Below are 25,172 nucleotides of genomic sequence, written 5' to 3'. Positions count from 1 at the left end.
TCCAAAGTGCTGGGATTACAAGTGTGAGCCACCGCACCCAGCAAAATAACCACAGTGGAGAGATCTGGAAGATCACCTTAAACAAGTGATCAAACTTAGCATTATGAGCCACCTGGGGTCACGGGGCAGGAAAGATACGTCACCTGTGCAGTATTCTTCCCAAAGATGCTTAACTTGAATTTCATGTGGAAACAGAGAAATCCAGATTGTGGGACAACTTACAAGACAACTATCTTTGACTCTTAAAAAATGCCAATGTCATGAAAGATCAAAAAAAGTAGAGGCATGTTTTAGATTAAAGGAAATGAAGACATGACATGCAGTGCCTGATCTCTGACTGGATTCTGTAGTATTCTTTCATCTTTCCGGCGTGTTTGAATTTTTTTCAAAATATAAATTTGGGCAAAAGAGATAACCAAGATAATTGATTAATTTATTGTTATGGCTTCTTGGGGGCAGTTTCAGAGAAATAAAAACAATCTCTGTAACTGGAATAAATTCTCAAGGTTAATCTTATGCAGTATAGCATGGTCATTAAGAATACAGATTCCACAGCCAGACTAGGCTTAAATCCAAGCTCTGTGAATAATGTAAATTTGGGCAAATCGCTTAATCTCTGTTCCTTGTCCTTGTCATTATAATAGTACCTACCTCGAATGAGTTTTGAGGATTAAATGAATCTATACCTGAAAGATGTCTGGCACACACTGAGTGATCAGTAAATGTTAACTACTATAATTATTACATTACAGAAGTTGTAGGGGGGCCTTTTCTGAGTCCTCTAAAAGGATGACTTTGTTAGGGCCACATTAAGACTGTGGAAACAGAAGAGTATTCAATGGATACATGAAGTCTGTGAGTTAGGGGTACAATGTATAGAGTTTTAGATTAAAACTGCATCCAATAAGTTGGCCTGATACATCTTTCAAACCTATAGAGGAATAATCACAAGTGACTAGTATTCCTTTGGGTCCAATAGAAGCCTCTGATCTTCATATAGATTGAATGTATCCAGAACCATAACCTAGCATTTTACTTATATAGCAACCTTAACTCTGACACAAAGATGTTTCTTTTGTTTTGAGGCTGAGTCTCGCTCTGTTACACAGGCTGAGTGCAGTGGTGCAATCTCGGCTCACTGCAGCCTCTGTCTCCTGGGCTCAAGTGATCCTCCCGCCTCAGCCTCCTGAGTAGCTAGAACTGCAGGTGCGTGCCACCACGCTTGGCTCATTTTTATATTTTTTGTAGAGATGGGGTTTCACCATGTTGCCCAGGCTGGTCTCAAACTCCGGAGCTCAAGCAACCCCCTCTCCCTGGCCTCCCAAAGTGCTGGGATTACAGGCATGAGCCCAAATGTCCCATTGGGACATTTTCACAATTGTCCCAATCATAACATGGCTTAAAAAATTCAGAATCCAATCAAACATCAGACATTGCATTTAGTGTTCATGATTTTTTTTTTTTTTTGTAGAAAGACCTTTAATACTTCTGTTTACAAAACTCAGGCATACATTTCAGTTTGTCCTGAACCATGCCCAAGGCTGTGTGCTCATCCCTGCCAGGGTGTCTGTGCCCTTCATGTACTGCTGACCACGAGGGTGCAGAGCAGAGCCTGGGGTCCGGAGGCTTCGCTGGGCCTCAGTGGGAGGGGAATCTTAATGTGGCCCAGCCCAGAGGACCCTCCATTTCGTCGATTTTGGATTGGGCGACAGAGGAAGCAGATGTCAGGGATGCAGACATGCTGGCCTGGGCTCACTGGGCCTTTGTTCTTGGCCCTTAGCAGCACGGCTGGGGCTGTGGTCCCGTGCGAGGTGTGTTGGGGGGGTGTGTAGGTGGCTGGTGGTGGCAGCTTGTGCCAGAGTGACACAGGCTTCTGTGGGCCTGGCTGGGGGCAGTTAAAAAGCTGAAAAGGTACTTGGCTTTGTGAGGGTGAGGCTTGGGAGGCAGGGCCCTACCGGAGGCCATGTTCTCTGTCCTGCTTGCGGGGGAGGTAGAGGGGGAAGGTGGGGCAGATCCCAGCTGGCCTCTGTCTCCTGGCTGCAAGCTGACAGCAGGCCAGGGAAACAGTGAGGCCCTCTGCCCTGGCCCTGGGGAGACGGAGTGCATGTGTGAGGCTGGGGTACCGTGGCCCTGGAGTGGGGCTAGGGTTCATCGCCAGCAGCAGGCTTGTGGGGGGATTTAAAACCAGGGTCCTGTCTCTGAGCCACCCCACAGGGACAGTCGATCCAAGCCTGTTAAGGCCGTGGAACTCGAGGGTAGGCTGTGGGCTGGGCCCCCGTGGGGTCAGGACGGAGGTGGGGGCTGCCCTGGAGGAACATTAGTGTTTCTGAGAGCACCTTAGTGTTGCCCCGCCTGGGCCAGCTGGGTGAGGAGTTGGGAGTGGGGAGGAGGCCGGTGCCAAGGAGTGGGGAAGGGAGCCGTCACCATTGGGGGTCAGCGCTAGTGTAAACAAGCGTCCTCACCCACCCAGGTAAGCCTCCCACCCAAGTGTGGTTCCCTGCTGAGGGAGTACCTCAAGGGCCTGGCCCTGGGTGGCGCCGGCAGGCTTGGACACCACCCTGGCAGCAGGAGCCCATGGAAGGCAGGAGACCTGGCAGGGGGTGCCACCCAGTGTCGATGGAGGGGCTGGGCGGGGACACCAGTGAGTCACTGGGCAGAGGCACGAGCACATCCACGTAGCTGAGCAGGGAGAAGCCCGACTGGACGTCCAGCAGGCCCTGGTACCAGTTCTCGTTGATCTGGTTGATCAGCATGAAGACACTGCCCTCATGGAAGCCCAGCTCCCCATCGTTCTCAGGCTGGAAGTCGTACAGCACCTTGCAGCTTGGCTGTTCTCGGGGCGGCACGCTCCTGCTAGGAGTCCAGATGGGCTTGTCGGAAGATCGGAAAGAGGATGAAGCTGCGATCTTGGGGAGTGTGGTGCAGGGGAAGCCCCTGTTGGACTGCTCAGGCTCTCCGAGGTCAAAGGGCTCCCAGGACTTGGGCTTATACTCCCGCTTGAGGTGTGAGGAAGCTTCCCGCATCTGTGCTGGAGCTTCTCTGCCAGCTCGTCCAGGATCTGCATGGCCTGCCAGTGGTAGTCCGGCTGCGCCTCCACCAGGGCCGGGAGTTGACTCACCTGCTCAGTGTCGGTCTCCAGGAGGTTGTGCATGCTGGTTTCTGCTACCTCCTTGGAGTCCTCAAGCTTCTCCAGTGCCTGGCGCAGCTCCTCATCGGGGATCTCGCCCTGCTGCTTCTTTTAGTCAAAGTCCAGGGGGCGGCCCTCCAGCTTCTGCACGTGGTGCTGGATCCCCTTCAGGTCTTTCTCACACAGGTTCTGGAGGAAGTCAATGAAGTTCTGCTTGACCTCTATGTCCAGGGAGTTCTTCACCTCTGCCGGGTGCTTCATGGACTCGCCGGCATCCAGCAGTGCGTCACTGAAGTTGGACTCATTGCCCAGCTCCTTCTGGTGGCGGATCAGGCACTGGCTCAGGAGCCCCTCCAACTGCAGGTAGCCGGGGTTCTTCACCTGGCCCCGGATCTTGCACACCGTGTTGAGCATGGTCAGCTTAGCCTGCGAGGCTGGGTTGGGCTGCAGGTACTTGATGGTCCTTGCCAGCATTTCTGTCAATGCCTTGCCTTGCTGATGACATCTCCATCTCTTTGAAGTCATCGTCCAGCTTGGTCCCCTCAGCCCCTCCAACCTTCTCACTGACCAGCTGGCTCGCCTTGTAGAACTGCTTCTTCAGCCCTGCAACCGACATGCTGCCTCCCGCCGCTGAACCTCCCTCCCGGACCGTGCCAGCGACAGGCTCCCAGGCGTGCGACCCTCTGTGTGCCTCAGGAGCCCCACCACGTGCTTGCCAGCTCTGCGCCTGCCCCGGCGCCGCCTCCAGTTCATGATTCTTAAGTCTCCTTCAATCTAGATCTGTTCGCAGGATTGTTTCAAAGTATACTGACAAACCTTTGAGACTGTAAATGACCTGAGATATACGTTATCCTTATTTGAGAATAGTAATTTTTCAATACGCATGAAAGATCGTTACACATGAGCCAAGACAAATGAGCTGGCCTACTTACTTTGTATATAAATGTGTAAACTCCTCAAGACTTCCAATAATGAACTCCAATGAAGAAATTTGTTCAATGTCTTTATGTCCTTGGTGACAAATGGTTACAGACAATCAGAGCATTTTTCCTATCCACTAATGGTCAAGAAAAAAGCAGACAGATCCTCACTATCTTAGAGAACTAAGTGAGAAAGTTGTTCGATGAAGAGGACTTCATCCAGAGAGGAAGGGATCTAGCTCACAGGGAAGATGCTGCAGGAGGCTGAGGAAAGTGAGGCTAGAGCAGTAAAACAGATCTGACAACCTGGTGAAGATAAGAAAGTGACCTGACAAAAATGAACAGAGCAGAGCACTAAATGAAGGGCCCTTTCCATGCTAATCTTGCATAATGCCCTCAACCAGCCTTAGCATAACTGAGTTTCTATTTAGCTTGCCATACTGTGGGGGGTGGTGGTGGCACAATTTAAGTTGCAGTAAGTTGTGTAACAAACTCACAATAGGGCCCTGCAGAAATATATATATACATATATATACACATATACATAAAATATATATATAATATATATACATATATAATATATATAAAATACATATACATATATATGAATATATATAAAATATATATACATATATATAAGATATATATGTATATATATGTATATGTATTTTTTAGGCAGGGTCTTTCTCTGTCACCCAGGCCGGAGTGCAGTGGTGTCATCTTGGCTCACTGCAACCTCTACCTCCTGGGTTCAAGCGATACCCCCGCCTCAGCATCCCTAGTAGCGGGGACTACAGGCATGTGCCATCACACCTGGTGAAGATATATATATAGATAGATAGATAGATAGATAGATAGATAGATAGATAGATAGATAGACCTATATCTACAAAGAAGGCCAGGCATGATGCCTCATGCCTATAATTCCAGTACTCTGGGAGAATGAGGCAGGAGGATCACTTGAGGCCAGGAGTTCGAAACAAGCCTGGGCAACACAGTGAGACCTCATTTCTCCAAAAAATAAAAATAAAATTGCAAAAAAAAACAACAAAAATAAACCTCACACCATATATGCGAATTAACTCAAAATGGATCATAGATATAAATGTAACTATACAATTTCTGGGAGAAGACATAGAGAGTAAATCTTTTCCACTTTGGATTAAACAACAGGTTCTTAAAGATTTCTTAGGTAAGAAACAAAAAAGCACAAGCCATATAAGAAAAAATTGCTAACTTAAAGCTGATCAAAATTAAAAACTTCTGCTCTTCAGAAAACTTTACTTATTTATTTATTTATTTATTTTTTTGACACAGAGTCACTCTTTTGCCCAGGCTGGAGTGCAGTGGTGCAATCTTGGCTCATTGCAACCTCCACCTCCCAGGTTCAAGCACTTCTTGTGCCTCAGCCTCCTGAGTAGCTGGGATTACAGGAATGGGCCACCACACGTGGCTAATTTGTGTATTTTTAGTAGAGATTGGGGTTTTGCCACATCTGCCAGCATGGTCTCGAACTCCTGACTTCAAGTGATCCACCTGCCTCGGCCTCCCAAAGTGCTGTGATTACAGGTGTGAGTCACTATGCCCAGCCAGAGAACACTTTGAACAGAATAAAAAGACAAACCACAACCTGAGAGAAGATATTTACCAAACACATATCTATAAGGCCTTGTTTTTTGTTTTTATTTATTATTTAATTTTTGAGATAGTATCTCACTCTGTGACCCAGGCTGGAGTGCAGTGGCGATCACAGCTCACTGCAGCCTCGACCTCCCAGGCTCAAGCAATCCTCCCATCTCAGCTTCCTGAGTAGCTGGGACCACAGGTGAGCACCACCACACCTGCCTAATTTTTATGTTTTTGGTAGAGACAAGGTTTCACCATATTGCCCAGGTGGTCTAAAACTCCTGGCCTCAAGCAATCCTCCTGCCTCAGCCTCCCAATGTGCTGGGATTATAGGCATGAGCCACTGTACCTGGTCCCTGAAAAGACTTGTATCTAGAATGTATAAAGCACTCTTTTTGTTTGTTTGTTTGAGACGGAGTCTCACTGTGTCGCCCAGGCTGGAGTGCAGTGGCGTGATCTCTGCTCACTGCAAGCTCCACCCCCTGGGTTAACGCCATTCTCCTGCTTCAGCCTCCCGAGTAGCTGGGACTAAAGGTGCCCGCCACTACGCCCGGCTAATTTTGTGTGTGTGTGTGTGTGTCTGTGTGTGTGTGTGTGTGTGTATTTAGTAGAGACTGGGTTTCACCATGTTAGCCAGGATGGTCTCGATCTCCTGACCTCGTGATCCACCCGCCTTGGCCTCCCAAAGTGCTGGGATTACAGGTGTGAGCCACCACGCCTGGCCTAAAGCACTCTTAAAACTCAATAATAACGAATCTCCAATGGGATTACAGGAGGAAAAAAAACCCAATAAAAATACTAATATCCAATTAAAATATGGGAGTAGATTTGAACAGTATAGTAAAGAAGATATTTGCACATGAACATTCAACATCACTAGCTATTAAAGAAATGCAAATTAAAGCCACAATGAGATTCCACTACATATCTAGCAGTAGAAAGGTGAACATTTCTTTAAAAACTCAAATGTAAGAATCTGCTGGGCTGGGCCATGCATGGTGGCTCATGCCTGTAATCCCAGCACTTTGGGAAGCCAAGGCAGGTGGATCAAGTGAGGCCAGGAGTTTGAGACCAGCCTGGCTGACAAGACGAAACCCTATCTCTACTAAAAATATAAAAATTAGCTGGGCATGGTGGTGTGTGGCTATAATCCCAGTTACTCAGGAGGCTGAGGGAGGAGCATCGCTTGAACCTGGGAGGCCGAGGTTGCAGTGAGCTGAGATCTTGCTGCTGCACTCCAGCAACAACTCTGTCTCAAAAAAACATCTGCTGGGCCGGACATGGTGGCTCACGCCTGTAACCACAGCACTTTGGGAGGCCAGGGGGTGTGGATCAGTTGAGGTCAGGAGTTCAAGACCAGCCTGGCCAACATGGTGAAACCCTGCCTCTACTAAAAATATAAAAATTGGCTGGGTGTGGTGGCGGGTGCCTACAGCTACTTGGGAGGCTGAGGCAGAAGAACTGTTTGAACTCGGGAGGTAGAGGTTGCAGTGAGCCGAGATGGCACCACTGCACTCTAGCCTGGGGATACAGCAAGACTGTGTTGCAAAAAAAAAAAAAAAAATGCTGAAGATGTGGAACAACTGTGACTCTCACACAATGCTGGTGGAAATGTAAAATGGCACAGCCACTTTAGGAAACAGTTTAGCAGTTTCTTAAAAAGTTAAATATACACTAAGCATGTGAACAATCCAACTCCTCGGTATTTACCCAAAGAAACGAAAACATAGGTTCACACAAAGACCTGTATATGAGTGTTTTTAGGAGTTTTATTCATAATTGCAAAAAATTGGAAGCTACCCAAATGTCCATACACTGATGAATGGATAAACAAACTGATACATCCACACAACTGGAATACTACTGAGCAATAGAAAGGAGTGAAGAGTTGTCCCTCGGTGTCTGCAGGGGATTGGCTCCAGTACCCCCCCGGCAGATACCAAAGTCCACAGACGCTGAAGTATTTTATATGGAATGACATAATACTTGATACAATAAATGACATAAGCCTCGGGTATACTTTAAATACCTAATACAGTGTAAATGGTATGTAAATAATTATACTGTGTTTTAAATTTTCTACTGTTTTTATTGTTGTATTATTTTATTTTTTCCAAATATTCTCCATCCATGGTTAGTTGAATCTATGGATGAGGAACCTGCAGTTATGGAGGGCCAGCTGTACTGATAGGGGCAACAACATGGATGGTGGCATAATCTCAAAAAAATTATGCTGAGTGAGGCCGGGCAAGGTGGCTCACACCTAGCAGTTTGGGAGGCCGAAACGGGCAGATCACTTGAGGTCAGGAGTTCGAAACCAGTCTGGCCAGCATGGTGAAACTTCATCTCTACTAAAAATACAAAAATTGGCTGGGCATGGTGGCACACGCCTGTAATCCCAGCTACTTGGGAGGCTGAGGCAGGAGAATCACTTGAACGTGGGAGGCGGAGGTTGTAGTGAGCTGAGGTCATGCCTCTGCACTGCAGCCTGAGCGACAGTGAGACTCCGTCTCAAAAAAAAAATAAAAAACAATATTAAGTGAAGGAAGTCAAACACAAGAGGCTGCATCCTACATGATTTCATTTATAAGACATTCTGAAAAAGACAAAACTATAGGAACAGAAATCAGATTAGTAGCTAACAGGGGCTGATGGTGGGAGGAAGGGATTGCCTACAAAGGGAAATGAGGGGGCTTTCTGAGGTGACAGAAATGCTTTATACTGGGAATGTGGTGGTGGTTATGTAACTATACATTTGTCAAAACTCATCAAACTATACACTTATAATGGGTGAATGTTATATGAAAGTTATATCTCAATAAACCTGACTTAAGAAAATAATAAAACAAACCTAAAAAAACAACTAAGTAAAAATAAATCTAAGAAAAAAATAACTTACAGTTTTTCCAGTTCAACAGTCATCGTGAGAATGTTCTTGAGCGTTGTAAGTGTGATGTGCGTTGTTCCCATGTCTCTGAAGAAGAAAGCCGAAACATTCATGATATGAACCCATTACAAAATTCTGTACTTCATAAGATAATTCAAGGACATGTGATTACTTCAATTTTGGCTTCTCTACAAAACAAGCCACTTCAACAGTTTATTTGCTGTAAAATTCCAGAGAGATCTTATTAAAGAAATTTAAGTTGATCTACATCATCAAATTAATAATATTTAAGAGAACTTACACTTTTTTTTTTACCATTATCTTACTTCTCATTTCATATTGCATTCACCCATCTTGATTTACTCTTTTCTTCCTTTTTAGAATAATGAACACCTATTCCTCTTTGCTTTCTTGGTTAAGTAATATTCCACCATGTGTCTACATGTTCCAAATATATACAGGTTCTTCAACACTATTCCTTCCCCTGCTGGCTGTCATGACCATTATACATCCTTTCTTAATCCTTTTCTTTGCCAATAACTTTTTTCAATAACTCAGTTAAAATTTAAATTATGACTTTGTAGCCTAAATGCAAAATACTTTATCTTTGATGACAAATTTAAAAAGCATAAGTCATCTCATGACTCATGAGAGTACTATAGTACTTACAGATATTTTAATGCCGGCAGTTCAAAGAGATATGGATCTTCGACAGCAGTCAGAGGATTGCGATTGAGAATTCTGAAAAATGCAATGAAATTAAAATTACCTGCATTTTCAATGTGTGAAACTGCATAAAAAGTCTATATTCATTTTTTGGTATGGAACTTTTAGTTAAAAAAAAATAATTTTCTGCTTTTACATAATAAATCACCATTAGACTCGGTAAAGCACTATTCCTTTGGGAACTACCTAGGGCTCTAGAAGATAAAGTAGAGGAGAGAAAGCAGGAAAGAAATAGAAAAAAAAAAAAAAGAAGTGGATAGCACAGAAAAAATATGCCACAGAACTTTTCAGGTCAAAAACCCAAGAAATGACTATGTTGGTAGGAAGCCCTGACTCTGTAGGAAACACTATTTCTAGTGTCCTCCATAATTCAAGTTGTTCATCCAAAATTCAAGTTCCTTTTTTTTTTTTTTTTTTTGAGATGGAGTCTTGCTGTCACCCAGGCTGCACAGCAATGGCTCCATCTTGGCTCACTGCAACCTCCACCTCCTGGGTTCAAGCAATTCTCTTGCCTCAGCCTCCTGAGTAGCTGGGATTACAGGTGCCCGCCACCACGCCCAGCTAATTTTTGTATTTTTAGCAGAGACGGGGTTTCATCATGTTGGACAGGCTGGTCACCAACTCCTAACCTGGGTGATCCACCCCCCTCGGCCTACCAAAGTGTTAGGATTACAGGCGTGAGACACTGCGCCTGACTGCTTGCCTTTCATCTTTATAAAGCTTTTTAAATTTATGGTTTAATTTGCACAGTTAAAGAAAAAAAAGGACCAATTCTTTTGCTTTATAGCCAAAGAAAAAGGGATAAATCTAAGAGGAGGAACTGGTCAAAACCATACTCCCATCACATACTCCCACTTGTCTTCTTGTATGACATCACAGCCTTTGTTACACTGCATGTAACCACCTATCTACTTGTCAGTCTCCTGGGCTACCAGCTCCTTGAGGGCAGAGACCACATCGTATTGTCATTGTCATCCCTGTGCCTGGCATGATGTCTGAAATTTACTAGGGATTTAATAAATGTTCATTGAATAAACAAATGACATTTTGTTTATCTGTCAATAAAATGAATAAATTCATTTTGATGTGAATTTTTATTCCAAAATGCTGGAATCTATTTTCTTTTTAATTCTTTAAAGTGAACAAGAAAAAGAAAAGAAACAGGAAGAAATAAAAATCACCCTTTAGGTTAACCCAAGAATCATCACTGTACTTTTGCAGAAATTATAAAAATAATAATTATTACAGTGAGTATCTATTAGGCTGCTACGTATTTGTGATCAGAATTTCACATTTCATCCTCACAATAACCTTATGTGGTAGATATTATTATTGCCCTATTTTATAAATGAGGAAACTGAGGCACAGAGAGGTTACATAACTTGTCCGAGGTCACCAAGCTATGAAGAAGCAAAGCTGTAATCTGAACTCATGTGTTTAATCTGTATGAAGAAAAAAGGTTTACTTTAACCTTATGGTTTTACAATTTTTTCTTTTCTTTCTTTCTCTCTCTTTCTTTCTTTCTCTTTCTTCATTTCCCTCCCTCCCTCCTTCTTTCACTTCCTTCCCTTCCCTCCCTTCATCCCTTCCTTCCTTCCTTCTTTTGAGTTAAAGTTTCCATTTATTGGCTGGGCCTGGTGGCTTAGGCCTATAATCCCAGCACTTTGGGAAGCCAGGCAGGTGGATCATCTGAGGTCAGGAGTTCCGGACCCACCTGACCAATGTGGTAAAACCCCATCTCTGTCGCAGCCTAGCTCTGCCGCCCAGGCTTGAGTGTAATGGCATGACCTTGGCTCACTGCAAACTCTGCCTCCTGGGTTCAAGTGATTCTCCTGCCTCAGCCTCCTGAGTAGCTAGGATTACATGTGCCCACCACCACACCCAGCTAATTTTTGTATTTTTAGTAGAGACAGGGTTTCACCATGTTGGTCAGGCTGGTCTCAAACTCCTGACTTCAGGTGATCCACCCACCTCAGCCTTCAGAAGTGCTGGAATTACAGGCATGAGCCACCGCTCCTGGCCGCCAGATTCTTATGTGGGACTCCCACTGTTATAAAGTGCTTAGTAAAGGTGGTGAGTTTAAGACATTTGTATTGATGCTACCCAAACCTCTTGGTGGAGGGACCTAATGAGCCTGTTCTCTGGTGTGAGGGCAAAAGAAAAACAGACCCTCAGTGTCTCTTCCCTAAGTTAAGCATCAGCAAATTAATGAAGACAGAGAGGAGCATCTGCAGAAACTGCTGCTCTAATCCAGACACATCCTGAACACCTCCCTCTACCTCAAAATGAACTGTGTGAAACTAGATTTCTGAACCACAAGAAAGAAAGGTGGAAAGTATTTTCTAAAGTCAGATGTAGAGGAGAATCTTCACCTTGAGTCTAAAGTCCCCTTCAGGCCATTGAATATACCCACTCTGATTTGCTGGGTATGTTATACAGAGAAATCATAGAATTTTTTCACTTACGGCAGAAGAGTAGTCAGGAAAGTATATGGAATTAAAATAGAGCGATGTATTTTCTTTACAAAATTTTTTTTTTGCACAATAGCTTAACATAAACACCATTTTGGCCAGGCATGGTGGCTCACACCTGTAACCCCAGCACTTTGGGAGGCTAAGGTGGGCAGATCACCTGAGGTCACAGGAGTTCGAGACCAGCCTGGAGGGGAGGTTGGAGTGCAGTGGCACAATCTCGGCTCATTGCAACTTCCACCTCCCGAGTTCAAGCCATTCTCGACCCTCAGCCTCCCGATAGCTGGGATCACAGGCACCTGCCACCACGACCTGCTAATTTTTGTATCTTTAGTAGATAGAGATGGGGTTTCACCATGTTGGCCAGGCTGGTCTCAAACTCCTGACCTCAAGTGATCCTCCCACCGCGGCCTCCCAAGGTGCTGGGATTATAGGCATGAGCCACTATGCCAGCCCTACACTTTGGATTTAACTTTGATTCCTGCTCATATGCAGAGTTTCAAACTGCTTAAATGTCTGCAACATTTAGCTGCAAGGAAGAAAGCTTAACACAAAGTCCTCCAGGGAGCAAAAAACTGCACCACTACGCCCAGCTAATTTTTTTGTGTTTTAGTAGGGATGGGGATTCACTATGTTGGCCAAGCTGGTGTTGAACTCCTGACCTCAGGTGATCCACCCCCCTCAGCTCCTAAAGTTCTGGAATTACAGGCCTGAGCCACCCCGCCCAGCAACAAGGCTAATTTGAGGGTCACTTGTTTGATGCCTTTTCTTGCCCATGCCATAGGTCAGAACTAGGACAAGCAGAGCACGTCATATATAAGCTGCGTAAGTCTCTTGGCCTCTTTGTACCTTAGTTTCCCCATTTGAGAAAAACAAATGGATCTTAAGACACGCTTTTCAGAGTTCATAATGGGCTTATATCCAGCTAACCAATAATTGTATGAGTTTTTATACAAAATAGTTGTTTACACGTATTCATCTTCTATTTCACTTACAAGTTGTGTAAAAACTGCATTCCGTGCCAGGCCTGAAATGTTCCGTGGCTCAGTTCCGTAATTAAATTGCAGCCCAGATTTCTACAAAAAAAGACATAAGCCAAAGGAAAAAAAATTATTTCAGAACATTTATCATTTGCTGTGAGTCTAATTTATATAGGATGGAACATAACCTCAGTCCTTTCTCTGTGCACTAAGGAAATCTCACTGTGGAAGATACTGGCTTATGATTTATACTTTAACATTGCACATGTGGTGCATTAGCTACAAAACAGTGAACGCTCAGTAAGTACCTGTGTTAAGTGGTCTTTATTTCTCTAGAACAGGATTTCACGACTTCAGTACCATCGACATTTTGGACTATATAACTCTTTGCCGTGGGGGTTTGTCTTATACTTTGCAGGATGTTTAGCAGCATCTCTGGCCTCTGCCCACCAGATGCCAGGAGCCACAACCACAGTTTTGTCAACCAAAACTGTCTCTGGACATTACCAAATGGCACCTGAGTACAAAATCACACCAGTTGAGAACCACTGCTCTCTGATGATTCACTATGATCTGTGTAATAATTCTCACACTAATCTTTGCTAGAGACAAAAAGGAATTGCTATATAATTTTAGTACCTTTCTACTGGTCAAATTTTAATCATATTTCAAAATGAATAGCAAAGAGGTTTATAATTAAGTTTTATAAAAATTCCAAATGTAATAAAGTTATATTTGTAACTTACATATACTGCAAAAATGGTAGTGATTCAAATGTACGTCTTTCAATATACTGTATTTTATTGCAGGATAAATCTCTAGGAAAAATAAAATGAAAATATTGCCTTATAAGTTATCAGTGTTGACTAGTATGAATAATAGCAAGAGTTTAGAATAATATTGAATACACATTTTTCATCTCGACTGTAAACGTTTGGACCTGTATTTGAACTTTCCAGAGCCCCTAACCCTGCCTGTACCTCTCCTAGAGTCTCACCTTCATACTTTTAATAAATAAAATATACAATAGACTTTGGAATTAATTTTTCCTGAGAGCAGTAGACTTGATTAGATGCCCTTTTGTAGTCTCATCAAATCCTAGATTATAAGCTCAAAGCTTTTATCTCTATATATAGTTTCTAATATTAAAATTAATAGCCTCACATTTATACACCTTCCTAGTTTAGGTTTGTTTTCCTATGCCACTTCAGTATCAGAAGAAATAAAAGACATCCTTTCACAGCATTTGAAAGGAAGTTACTTAATACATAACTTTGAACTAATATTCAAATCATATTAATACAATTAATTTCTATCATATTAATAGAAATTAATTTTTGGTTTTATATTGCTTTAATATTTCATGAAAGCAATTTCTTCAGTTATACAGTGATGGGGCTTTTCCCTCCCTCTTTACCTGGATGGTGTAACATTGGCTGATGTCTCCATCTCTAGTCTCTCCATTCCTAAACTATCCTGCACACAGTCATCATATAAACTCTCTAGAAGTGGCTTGCAAAGACCAGCACCTCCTGGGAAATTATTGAAGATGCAAATTCTTGGTCCCACTCTAGACCAACTGAATCAATAACTAGGAGGGTGGAGTCCAGAACTGAGTTCTAATGTGCCCCTCAATGACTGTGATGCAGAGCCATCTTACAGCACTGCTGTGATAACACGGTTCCCCATGATGGCTCCTCAGCTTGGCATTCAAAGCCCTAGAAGATCTGGCTCCAATTTCCTACTCTCCCTCCTTGTAATCTACAGGTACTCATGGCATTCCTCGAATACTTTCCTGTGTTTTGCCCTTCTCCCATTTCCCTTTTGCAAGTTTAGAATATTGTCCCCAAGATGTCTGTCCGATGCTACACAATGGCCCTTCAAAGTCCTATTCAAATGGGATTGTTCTAGTAACATCTTCCTGGGTCCAAACTGAAGTCATTTTCCCCTATTCTATGCTTCAGAAACAATTTATCCTTCCTAGTGCCCACATCCATTTCTTCTTCTTCTTTTTTTTTTTTTTTTTTTGAGACGGAGTCTCGCTCTGTCGCCCAGGCTGGAGTGCAGTGGTGCAATCTCGGCTCACTGCAAGCTCCGCCTCCCGGGTTCACGCCATTCTCCTACCTCAGCCTCTCCGAGTAGCTGGGACTACAGGTGCCCGACACCACGCCCGGCTAATTTTTTTGTATTTTTAGTAGATTCGGGGTTTCACCGTGGTCTCGATCTCCTGACCTCGTGATCCGCCCGCCTCGGCCTCCCAAAGTGCTGGGATTACAAGCGTGAGAATGTAGTTATTTTTCATCCCATTTTTTCTGAGCATAAACTCCTTGAAAGCATGGGCTAGGCAATGCTCATCTGCATTGCCCACCATGTTTAAAACTGACACATGGAAATAAAGTAAATTCAAATATTTGTAAAACAAATGAATAGCTGGCCGGGTGTGGTGGCTCATGCCTGTAATCCCAGCACTTTGGGAGGCTGAGGCGGGTGGATTACAAGGCCAGGATATCGAGACCATCCTGGCTAACAAGGTGAAACCCTGTCTCTACTAAAAATACAATAAATTAGCTGGGTGTGGCGGCATGTGCCTGTAGTCCCAGCTACTCGGGAGGCTGAGGCAGGAGAATGGAGTGAACCTGGGAGGCAGAGCTTGCGGTGAGCCGAGATCGCGCCACAGCACTGCAGCCTGGGTGATAGAGTGAGACGCCGTCTCAAATAAATAAATAAATAAATAAATAAATAAATAAATAGCTGGGGGAGTGAGTAGAAGGAAAATGATTATTTTAAAGCAAATGTCGTTTTATTACTTCATGGCCTCTGTAGCACTTTGGCATCCACTTGAGGGTCTTTTCACCCACTTTCCTTAAGCCTTTCACATTTGAAAGAATCTGTTTGCAAAAGAGCATCACTAATAAGGATGAATGACATACACACCTCTATGGACAGAGGATAAGAATCAAGCTTTCATAGCAATTGAACATAGTATCTTCTTGTCTCTTAACAGACAGAAGTACTATGCAGGTATCCCTTTCTTGGTAACAGGGCTCGGGAGATAGTTACTGTATAATTAGTGAAGAGTTAGGGGCATTTCTGATATGCTTCTTACTGTAAACATTTCTAGCTCTACCACTTAACCATCATTTTAAACATCTGTTTTAATATAACAATTCCCAAAATGAAATCCTTAATACTAGTCTATTTTCTTGGTAGCTTAATATTCTTGATAATATTATTTCTATAATTCAGCTGATTTCAAATATTTAAATGTTAATTTAATTCCGATTAAATTACTAAAAAATTCTGGATTAATGATGCTCAAATGAATGTAGGTGGTCCATATTTTCTTCTCCTTTAGGCAACAATCTGAAGTTAACTTTAATTCCTTTCATCCTACTAAACCAACTTTTTCAAATCTTTTTTTGTGAAGGTCAGACAGTAAACATTTTAAGGCTTTGTGGGCCACATATGATCTCTCTCGCATATTTCTCTTTCTTTTTTCTTTCACAGTCCTTTAAAAATGCAAAAACCATTCTTAACTTAATAGGCTATTAAAAAATAGACCCTAAGTTAGATTTGATCTATTGGCTGTAGATTGAATAGAAGATGGTATGTAAATCCTTATAAAACAAGGTTCATATGGGTGTCAGTCACTGCTCAGATCTTCTTACCATGTGAAATTTTTTCCGTCTGTGTTTTGTCTATACAATTTAAAAACTGAAAATGCATAGGACGTAGCTAATGCTAGAGATGGGCGGAGACCCTATACAAACTTACAGAATTGCAGAATTTTTTTGCTGGAAGAAATCTTAGAGATTATCTAATTTGAACCCCTTATTCATTTTAAAAATAATATGACTAAAAACTCAAAAATATGATTAACTAACTTACAAATACTGGAGGGATAGCAGGCCTTCAAATGAATCGTTATGTAATTCAGTCAAATAATTTTCACTGAGAATTCTGGAAAATGAAAAAGTTATTTCTAGATTAAAATGCAAACTACAACTATTTGCTACACAGGACTATCTCCTGCATGTGGAGGAAAGCTGGGTCATGGTCATTTCTAGATGGTGGTATCTGCTCTGCTTTCATTCAAACCTTTTCTTACATTTTCCTTTTTGTGTCCATCTCTCTCCACCACCATCACCACACACACAGGCAAGCACAGACACACACATGCAAGCACACACACACAGGCAAGCACAGACACATATGCAAGCACACACACACACGCAAGCACACACACACACGCAAGCACACACACATACGCAAGCACACACACACACGCAAGCACACACACATATGCAAGCACATACACACAAGCAAGCACACACACACAAGCACACAGCTCCACTCTTCCCACCAAATTGTATCTTTAATGACTCCTCTCTAGATCATAATATACCTTTCAGAATCCAACTCTGGGTGGCACCAAGATCAGCAGAACCTCCATTTCCTCCTCTCTTTTCCCAAACCTTATTATGAAAGCCCCACATGGGACCATGTCAGGGCTGCAAGTGAAGCCATTCAACTTTTTTCTCCCATCAAAAAAATGTGAGAACTACAATGTGCATAAAGTGCACATAATATAAATGTTGTTTATATTTAATTTAATTTAATTTAATTTCTGAGACAGGGTCTCATTCTGTTATCCACACTGGTCTCAGACTGCTGGCTCAAGTGATCCTCCTGTCTCCGCCTCCCAAAGTCTTGGGATTGCAGACATGAGCCACCTCACCTGGCCAAATATTCAGTTTAATAATTGTAAAGCAGATACCCATGCAAACGTTGTTACAAAAGATTATTGCTAGCATCCCAGAAGCCCCAGTGTGCCCCTTTCCAATCACATTCCTCTCTCTAACCCTAATAGGTAACCACTACCCTGACTTTCGTAATGATTTTCTTGCTTTTAAAATGTAGTCCTGGCCTGGCGTGGTGGCTCATGCCTGTAATCCCAGCATTCTGGAAAGCCAAGGCACATGAATCACCTGAGGTCCTGAGCTCGAGACCAGCCTGTCCAACATGGTGAAACTCTGTCTCTACTAAAAATATAAAAATTAGCTGGGCATGGTGGCGGGCACCTGTAATTCCAGCTACCCAGGAGGCTGAGGCAGGAGAATCCCTTGTACCCAGGAGGTGGAACTTGCAGTGAGCCAAGATCGCACCATTGAACCCCAGCCTGGGCAACAAGAACAAAATTCCGTCTCAAAAAATAAATAAAGCAATTCTCCTGCCTCAGCTTCCCAAGTAGATGGGATTATAGGCACCCACCACCATGTCTGGCTAATTTTTGTATTTTCAGTACAGATGGGGTTTCGCCATATTGGCCAGGCTGGTGTGAAACTCCTGACCTCAGGTGATCCACCTGCCTCGACCTCCCGAGGTGCTGGGGTTACAGGTGTGAGCCACTGTACCTAGCATGTGTTTTATTTTTAATTTAGAACTCATGTATGTCTTGTCTATATAAGTCAAACTAATGATGTGACACAAACTGTTGTGAAAAATGTTACTTTGAATGTAAGCATTTTTTCCAAAATCATTTATGTGTCTAAACTAATTCCTTCTATAAATCAGGAAGAAAACGATAAAACAATTCAACAGGAAAATGAACAAAGGACAGAAAACTCAGAGAAGAAACACAAATGTTCAATAAACGTATGAAGATATTTAATTAAATTCATGAGGGATCAGAAAAATTCAAATTTGGATGGAATCCCTTTTATTCATCCATAACTTCAACAAAAAGTTGGCGAGTACCCAGCAGTGAAAAGGTGTGGGGAAATGAATGCTGTCATATTCTGCTGACAATAGAGTCAGTTGGCACAACGTTTTTGAGGACAATTAAAATTTTGTGTCTACATAGTCTTCACCCCAACTCTTCCATTTCTAGATATCTATGCTACAGGAATACTTGCCCACTAAGCATAATCTAAACATTCATCAATGGGGAAATTATTAAATAAACTATGATGCATCCATACTATGGATTATGCAGGAGTTTAAATGAATGGGGTGACCCTCTAAGTCCTAGAAAGGAAAGAAATTATGAAGTGAAAGAATATCATATGATATAAGTGATACCATGAAGTGAAAGAATCAAGTTGCAAGATGTTACCCTTTATGTAAAGAAAAAAGATTTTAAAAACCACACAACAAATCTATTTTGCTTTATGTAAATATATATGTAGGAAAGTGGGGAAAAGTCTGGAAGCACGTATACTAAACAGAGTAGCATTACCTCAGGAATGAGGGAGTAGGGCACAAGGAGGGTTTTTGTTATACCTGTTATTGCATTTTTGTGCATTAAAAATAGAATCATGGGCTGGGTGTGGTGGCTCATGCCTATAATATGAGCACTTTAGGAGGCCAAGGTGGGAGGATCACTTGAGCCCAGGAGCTCAAGACCAGCCTAAGCAGCATAGGAAGACCCTGTCTCTACAAAAAATACAAAATTAGGTGGGCATGCTGGCATGCACCTCTGGTCCCAGCTACTTGGGAGGCTGAGGTGGGAGGATCACTTGTGCCTGGGAGGTGAAGGCTGCAGTGAGATGTGATTGTGCCACTGCACTCCAGCCCAGGGCACAAAGTAAGACCCTGTCTCTGAAAAAAAAAAAAGAGGAAAAAAAAGAATATAACCATGTATTATTTGTATGATAAAAAATTTAAATTGCCACTTATTTTAGAGAGAGCCTATCAAATTTAATTTTAAAATAACCATAGGATTGCAATCCACAGAGGTTGATTTGGGGTATGGAGGGGAAATATCTTTTCTCAGAGGTATGGACCTCAAAATTCTGGACCAAGAAGGATCTTACAATGCAGTTAGTTTTTTGTCATATTTGGAGAGAATATACTCACAGTTTCTCGGTCCAACTGTATGCTTTCCATACATTTCCATCAATGTATGAAATATAGTTTCCTTGGAAATTTCTGTGAAGAAAGACAGTTTATATCCTTGAATAGGCAGGAAAAGAATGAACAGAATAAATAAAAGAATCATGGCAACATTGTCGGGGATATTCAGAAACAGAAAATAGCACCTGCTTTCTCATTTCCAGAGCTATCAGCTTCCCAGTTTGCACAATTCATCAAGAAATAATGCGGGGCCACTGGCACAAATGATGAGGCATCTCCCGGAAGCTTAACTTCCTATCCATCCCATCTCTTGGACAGACGATGCCAGTTAATTACTTTGAATGTAAGTATTTTATCCAAAAGCACTTATGTGTCTAAACAAAATCCTACAAATCAACACAAAAATGGTAAATAATTCAACAGAAAAATGGGCATAAGCTTATCTTTATCGATAAATAAGTAGAAAGAAACCCTATGCCAGGTAACACCAAAGCTTTGCCTTCTGTTGAAACATCCTAGGCTTTTTCTTTCCACTCTTATTACAACTGATCTGATTTAGCCCCTTCACACTTTACTCCTACATTTTGCTAGACCTTTCTATTTTGTCTCCCTGAAATAAGCTTTTCCTTTTGGGCACTCTACATACGGATTCTAAAATAATCCTTTGCATGTCTATACTTGAACATAAAGCAAAAAAGCAAAATAAAATAAAATAATCTTCCTGTTTTCATCATTTAATCTCTCTTGCTTGGAAACTTTCAATGGCTTTCCATACTTCATTGTGTACTCTTTAAGACCCAAGTAAACTTTTAGCTTATCCATGTAGCTTTCCCTGATCTCCACACCTCAAGGACCACAGATTCTGGTAAATTCTAGCACTGATGGTATGCATTATCTTTTAGTAATTAATTCTATATACCTCCCTTTTTATGCCTATTCTCTTTCTTCCCTCCTATCATTTTCATGTTCTGCAGACAATAGCATACTTGCTCCTGGGTTTGACACAAAATGAGTGCTACATATAAAAAGCCAGGGACAAAAATGAGTTCTGGACATAACTAGAGGACTGAGTAATCATGTTAACAGCCAACACTCCTACATATGCTAGGCACTGATGAAGTGTTTCAGATATTCACTCACCTAAATTTCACAACAATCCTATGAAGTGGTAACTAGCATAATCCCCAGTTTAAAGGTGAGGAAATTGAGTCACAGAGCAGAATAACTTGCTCTGGATCACCAAGCTAATAAACAGACCTGGGTTCAAACCCAGGCAGCCTGGCTCCAGAATCAACTCTTAACCACTTAGAGCATCATCGCTGAGATCGGGAGAGTGACAGGCTGCTGTAAGGAGGGTGAAGCGGGCCAGGTGCGGTGGCTCACGCCTGTAATCCCAGCACTCTGGGAGGCTAAGGTGGGTGGATCACCTGAGGTCAGGAGTTCAAGACCAGCCTGACCATGGAGAAACCCCGTCTCTACTAAAAACACAAAAAATTAGCCAGGTGTGGTGGCGCATGCCTGTAATCCCAGCAACTCAGGAGGCTGAGGCAGGAGAATCACTTGAACCCAGGAGATGGAGGTTGCGGTGAGCCAAGATCGTGCCATTGCACTCCAGCCTGTGCAAGAAGAGTGAAACTCTGTCTCAAAAAAAAAAAAAAAAAAAAAAAAAAAAAAGAGGGTGAAGCGAAAATAGGAGCAGAGCAGCAGGTAAGCAATGATGTGATGGCGCTAAATAAGAATGGATAAGAAAATGAGTAAGAGTAAAAGACTGGGGTAAAAGTAAAAGACTGGAGAATGGGTCTAACATTAAAGGAGAATGAGGAGAAGGGAGAGTTGACAAGCAAAGGTGAAAGCAGAAAGTCAGTTGTCAGTACGGCTTGGGGAGATAAAGAAGGCCCAGGAAGGCCTACAGGAAAAGGCTGCCATGTCAGGCAAGACACAGAGGACGATTGAGGAAAGGTGATTCTTACAAGGTGGTGAAGATGCCATTGTAGGGTTGGGCTCTGGCACAGGCACTTGGTGGAGCCTCTGCTTTGGGCTGAGATCAACACATGACAGAGTCTCATCTCCGCAGGTACAGAGCTCACATATGTTGGTGCTTGTGGAGGCCTTCTGTCCTCTGGTGCAGTTTCAGACTGCACCAATGAATCCTGCGAAGATTCTAACTTTGTAGGTGGACCTGTGACCTCAGTCAGGCTTCGATGCAGAGTCTGAACCTGGTCTGGATGAGGAGCTGTAGTCTTCTCCAGGACTGTGGAATGTCCAATCTCTGTAGTGGGTTCTGGAGTTATGGCAAGTCCCGGGTCTGGAGGCTGAGCTGAGGTTTCCTGCGTGGTTGGAGATGGTTTAACCTCTGTAGTAGGCTCTGTAGTTATGCTAAGCTCCAGGTCCAGAGGTTGAACTGTGGCTTCAGTCAGGTGTGAATGCTGAGTCTGAATCTGATCTGGATGTGGAATTGTCACCTTAAGGTGCTTTGGAGGAACTATAGTCCTCTTCAGGGGTGTAGAATGTTCAACATCCATAGTGGGTTCTGCAGTGACGGTAAGTCCCAGGTCCAAAGGTTGAACGGGTGACATTGGATGCTGAGCTCGATCCTGACCTGGTGTTGGAATTGTTACCTCTTGATATATTTCAAGTTGGGGTACAACTTTCTTAGGAGGCTGAGTTGGGGTCTCCTGCATGGTTGGAGAAAGTTCAACCTCTGTCGTGGATTCTAGAATGATGGTAAGTCCCAGGTCCAAAGGTTGAACAGTGACACTGGGCAATGTTGAATGCTGAGCTGGATCCTGGCCTGGTGTTGGGACTGTCACCTCATAATGAGCTGGAGGTTGAGCAGCAAATCCTTAGGTGGCTCTGGAAGCTGAACTGGGACCATTTGCTGCCTTGAATGTTCTACCTCCTTAGGGGACTCTGGAGCCTGAACTGTGGCCTCCTGCTGGGTCAGAGAAGGTTCTGCCTCCATAGAGAGCTCTGGAATCTCAGCTGGAACCTCCTGCTGAGTTACAGATGGTTCTATCTCCTGAGGAACTCTGGAGGCAAAGGTGGGGCCATCTGCTGGGTCAGAGAGGGTTCTATCACCATAGCAGGGTCTGAAGGCTGAGCAGGGACCGCCTGCTGGACTGGAGAGGACTCTACCTCTTTAGGTGGCTTTAAAAGCCGAGTTGGGGCCTGCTGTAGGACTGGAGATGGTTTGACCTTCTCAGGTGGCTCTGATGGCTGAGCTGGTATCTCCCACTGTGGTGGAGGACTGACCTCTTCAGTGGACTTCCGAGGATGACCCGAGGCTTCCTGCTGGGTTGCAGATGGTTCAACTTCCTTAGGGGGCTCTGGTGGCTCAGCTGGGAACCCTTGCTGGACTGGAGAAGGTTCTGCCTCCTTAGGGGGATCTAGAGTCTGAGCTGTGGCCTCTTGGTGGACTGGAGATTCAATCTTTTCAGGAGAATGCAGAGGCGGGGAAGGGAGATCAGGCTGGGCTGGAGAAAAGTCAGCCTGTTCAATGGGAATAGGAGGGTTGTCCTGCTGGACTGGAGAAGGTTCTACCCCCATAGTGACTGCTGTAGGTTTGGTAAGCTCCCTATCTAGATCTAGATATGACACATCTAGAGGTGAACCTATTGCTTCATCATTCAGTGAACTTCCAAAGTCTGAGGAGAGCTGAGTTGGAGGCTGAGTTGTGGTCTCTTTATGGACTGGAAGTTGTTCATAATTTTCAGGTCTACTTAGCTGCTGAATTATGTCTTGCTGGTCTTTCAAACGTTGAAACTGCTCAGGGGACATTAAGGGCTGAGCTGGGGCCTCCTGCTGGGCTGGAGAAGATTCAACCTCCCAGAAGACTCAGAAGGCTGAGCTGGCTGCTCCTGCTCACTGGGGGAAAGTTCAGCTCCATGGGAGGACCTGGCGGCGCAGTTGGGGCCTCCTGTTGGGTTGCAGAAGGTTCCACCTCCTCTGGAGGCTGATTTGGGGCCTCCTTCTGGGCTTGGGAAGATTCTGCCTCATTTTTGGGCTCTGATGTCATGGTAACCTCCACATCTGCAGGTTTAATGGTAATGTTGGGCAAGTTATAATGAGCTTGATCCTCACCTGGAGGTTGAACTGTCACTTCATGATTCAGTGGAGTTTGAGCTAGACTCTCCATAGAGGACTCTGGAGGCAGAGCTGGGGACTCCTGCTGGGTTGAAGGTTCTACCTCCTGAGGGAGCCGTGGAAGCTGTGCTGGGGCTTCTTCCTGGAGTGAAGAGGACTGGATGTCTTCCAGGGTCTCTGGATTTTGAGTTTCGGGCTCTCGATGGAATTGAGAAAGTCCAACTTGCTCAGGTGGCCCTGGAGGCTCATCTGCGTTCACCCGGAGTTCTGGAGGCAGGCTGCCAGGATACAGTGTGTCCATACTCGAATATTCATCCTGAAAAGTCTGTTTCTGACGCTGAGGTTTGGATAATTGGTGTGGAATCCCAGTAATCTCAGCAAGGCTCCAACGCTCAGCTAGATGTTTCTTCAGGTTCTTGGGCGAAACCACAAATTTGGTTGGTTTTGAAACCTTATTCTCTAGTGGAACAAGTATATCATCTGCCTGATGACCTGCAGCCCGATCTAGATCTGCAGTTTGAACCTTATTTTTGAGGCGAGGAAGCTGAACTGGCGTCTGGTTCTGATCCCCATCCAGCAGTGGAACCATCTCTGGGAGCCCTTCTTGCGGAGTCAGCTTGTCATATAAATCTTGCTGGGCAGCCGAGAACTGCTCTGGCCCCAGGGGCAGCTCTCCAGCTGAATCGGTGTCCAGGAATGGAGCCAAATTTTCAGTCGATTCCTGGGGCGGGGATGACATCTGCAAAGAAGCAGAGGGCCCAGGTATTCAAAGTCCCCGGGGCTGCTAGGGGACAGGTGCATGGGGAGATCCCACGGGAGATGGGAGGAGCGGGAAGACCAGGGCTCAGGTGGCCCCATGGGTTAGAGGTCAGCTGGAACGGGTCCTTGACCCACACCAGAGGCTGAGCCTCCTTCACTAGCAGACACAATAGTTGCCACGTGAGGGGCCATGGGCCCCAGAAACGCAGCCAAGACATGACACACGCTGGTGCTGCGCACTCAACGGGAGCCATTCTGGCAGCCCGGAGATGCTCATGCCCTTCATGAGCGTGCACCCCGCCCTGTCTTTATGACACCTTTAGTTATGTCACCTTTATTAGGCTGGGGTCCAGATCTGCTCCATGTTACCAGAGCAATCTTACGTCACAATCCCACCCAAGCACCCCTTCCCACCCTGCCCGGCCGGAACACCCTCCCCTCCCCTTAGTGAGGAAGGATTTGGGCTGCAGGCTGGGGTGGTCCCAGGACTCCAGTGGCCTGCTGTGGTGTGGTGGGGTGGGGTCGGGTGGGGGCGCAGCAGAGCTTCCCAAGGAAGTCACGGGATCTCGCCTTGGGATCTTCAGAAGTGCTAGTTCACAGGCCGGGCACAGTGGCTCACGCTTGTAATCCCAGCACTTTGGGAGGCCAAGGCGGGTGGATCATGAGGTCAGGAGATCGAGACCACGATGAAACCCCGTCTCTACTAAAAATACAAAATTAGCCGGGCGTGGTGGCGGG

General features: G+C 44.2%; 1 protein-coding gene and 1 pseudogene across 1 annotated transcript in view; both read right to left on the bottom strand.

The window, feature by feature from the left end:
* Window positions 1–24,116, bottom strand: part of LOC100582689 (leucine-rich repeat-containing protein 37A3-like) — a 29,651-nt gene extending 5,535 nt beyond the window's left edge. Inside the window, 14 exon segments of the mRNA XM_030800137.1 lie at window positions 8,573–8,647; window positions 9,230–9,301; window positions 12,753–12,833; window positions 13,484–13,555; window positions 16,626–16,697; window positions 19,596–19,667; window positions 21,563–21,587; window positions 21,590–21,709; window positions 21,712–22,431; window positions 22,434–22,488; window positions 22,905–22,985; window positions 23,382–23,416; window positions 23,419–23,472; window positions 23,475–24,116. Of these exon segments, the coding sequence (XP_030655997.1) occupies window positions 8,573–8,647; window positions 9,230–9,301; window positions 12,753–12,833; window positions 13,484–13,555; window positions 16,626–16,697; window positions 19,596–19,667; window positions 21,563–21,587; window positions 21,590–21,709; window positions 21,712–22,431; window positions 22,434–22,488; window positions 22,905–22,985; window positions 23,382–23,416; window positions 23,419–23,472; window positions 23,475–23,976 (2,036 nt within the window). The 5' untranslated portion in view covers window positions 23,977–24,116.
* Window positions 2,514–4,353, bottom strand: LOC101178025 (annotated as a pseudogene).
* Window positions 24,117–25,172: the final 1,056 nt, after the last annotated feature.

The sequence above is a fragment of the Nomascus leucogenys genome, chromosome 19 (assembly GCF_006542625.1).
Source record: "Nomascus leucogenys isolate Asia chromosome 19, Asia_NLE_v1, whole genome shotgun sequence".
Lineage (NCBI taxonomy): Eukaryota > Metazoa > Chordata > Mammalia > Primates > Hylobatidae > Nomascus > Nomascus leucogenys.
The sequence above is the reverse complement of the archived record's forward strand: the minus strand, read 5'-3'. Positions and strand labels throughout refer to the sequence as shown.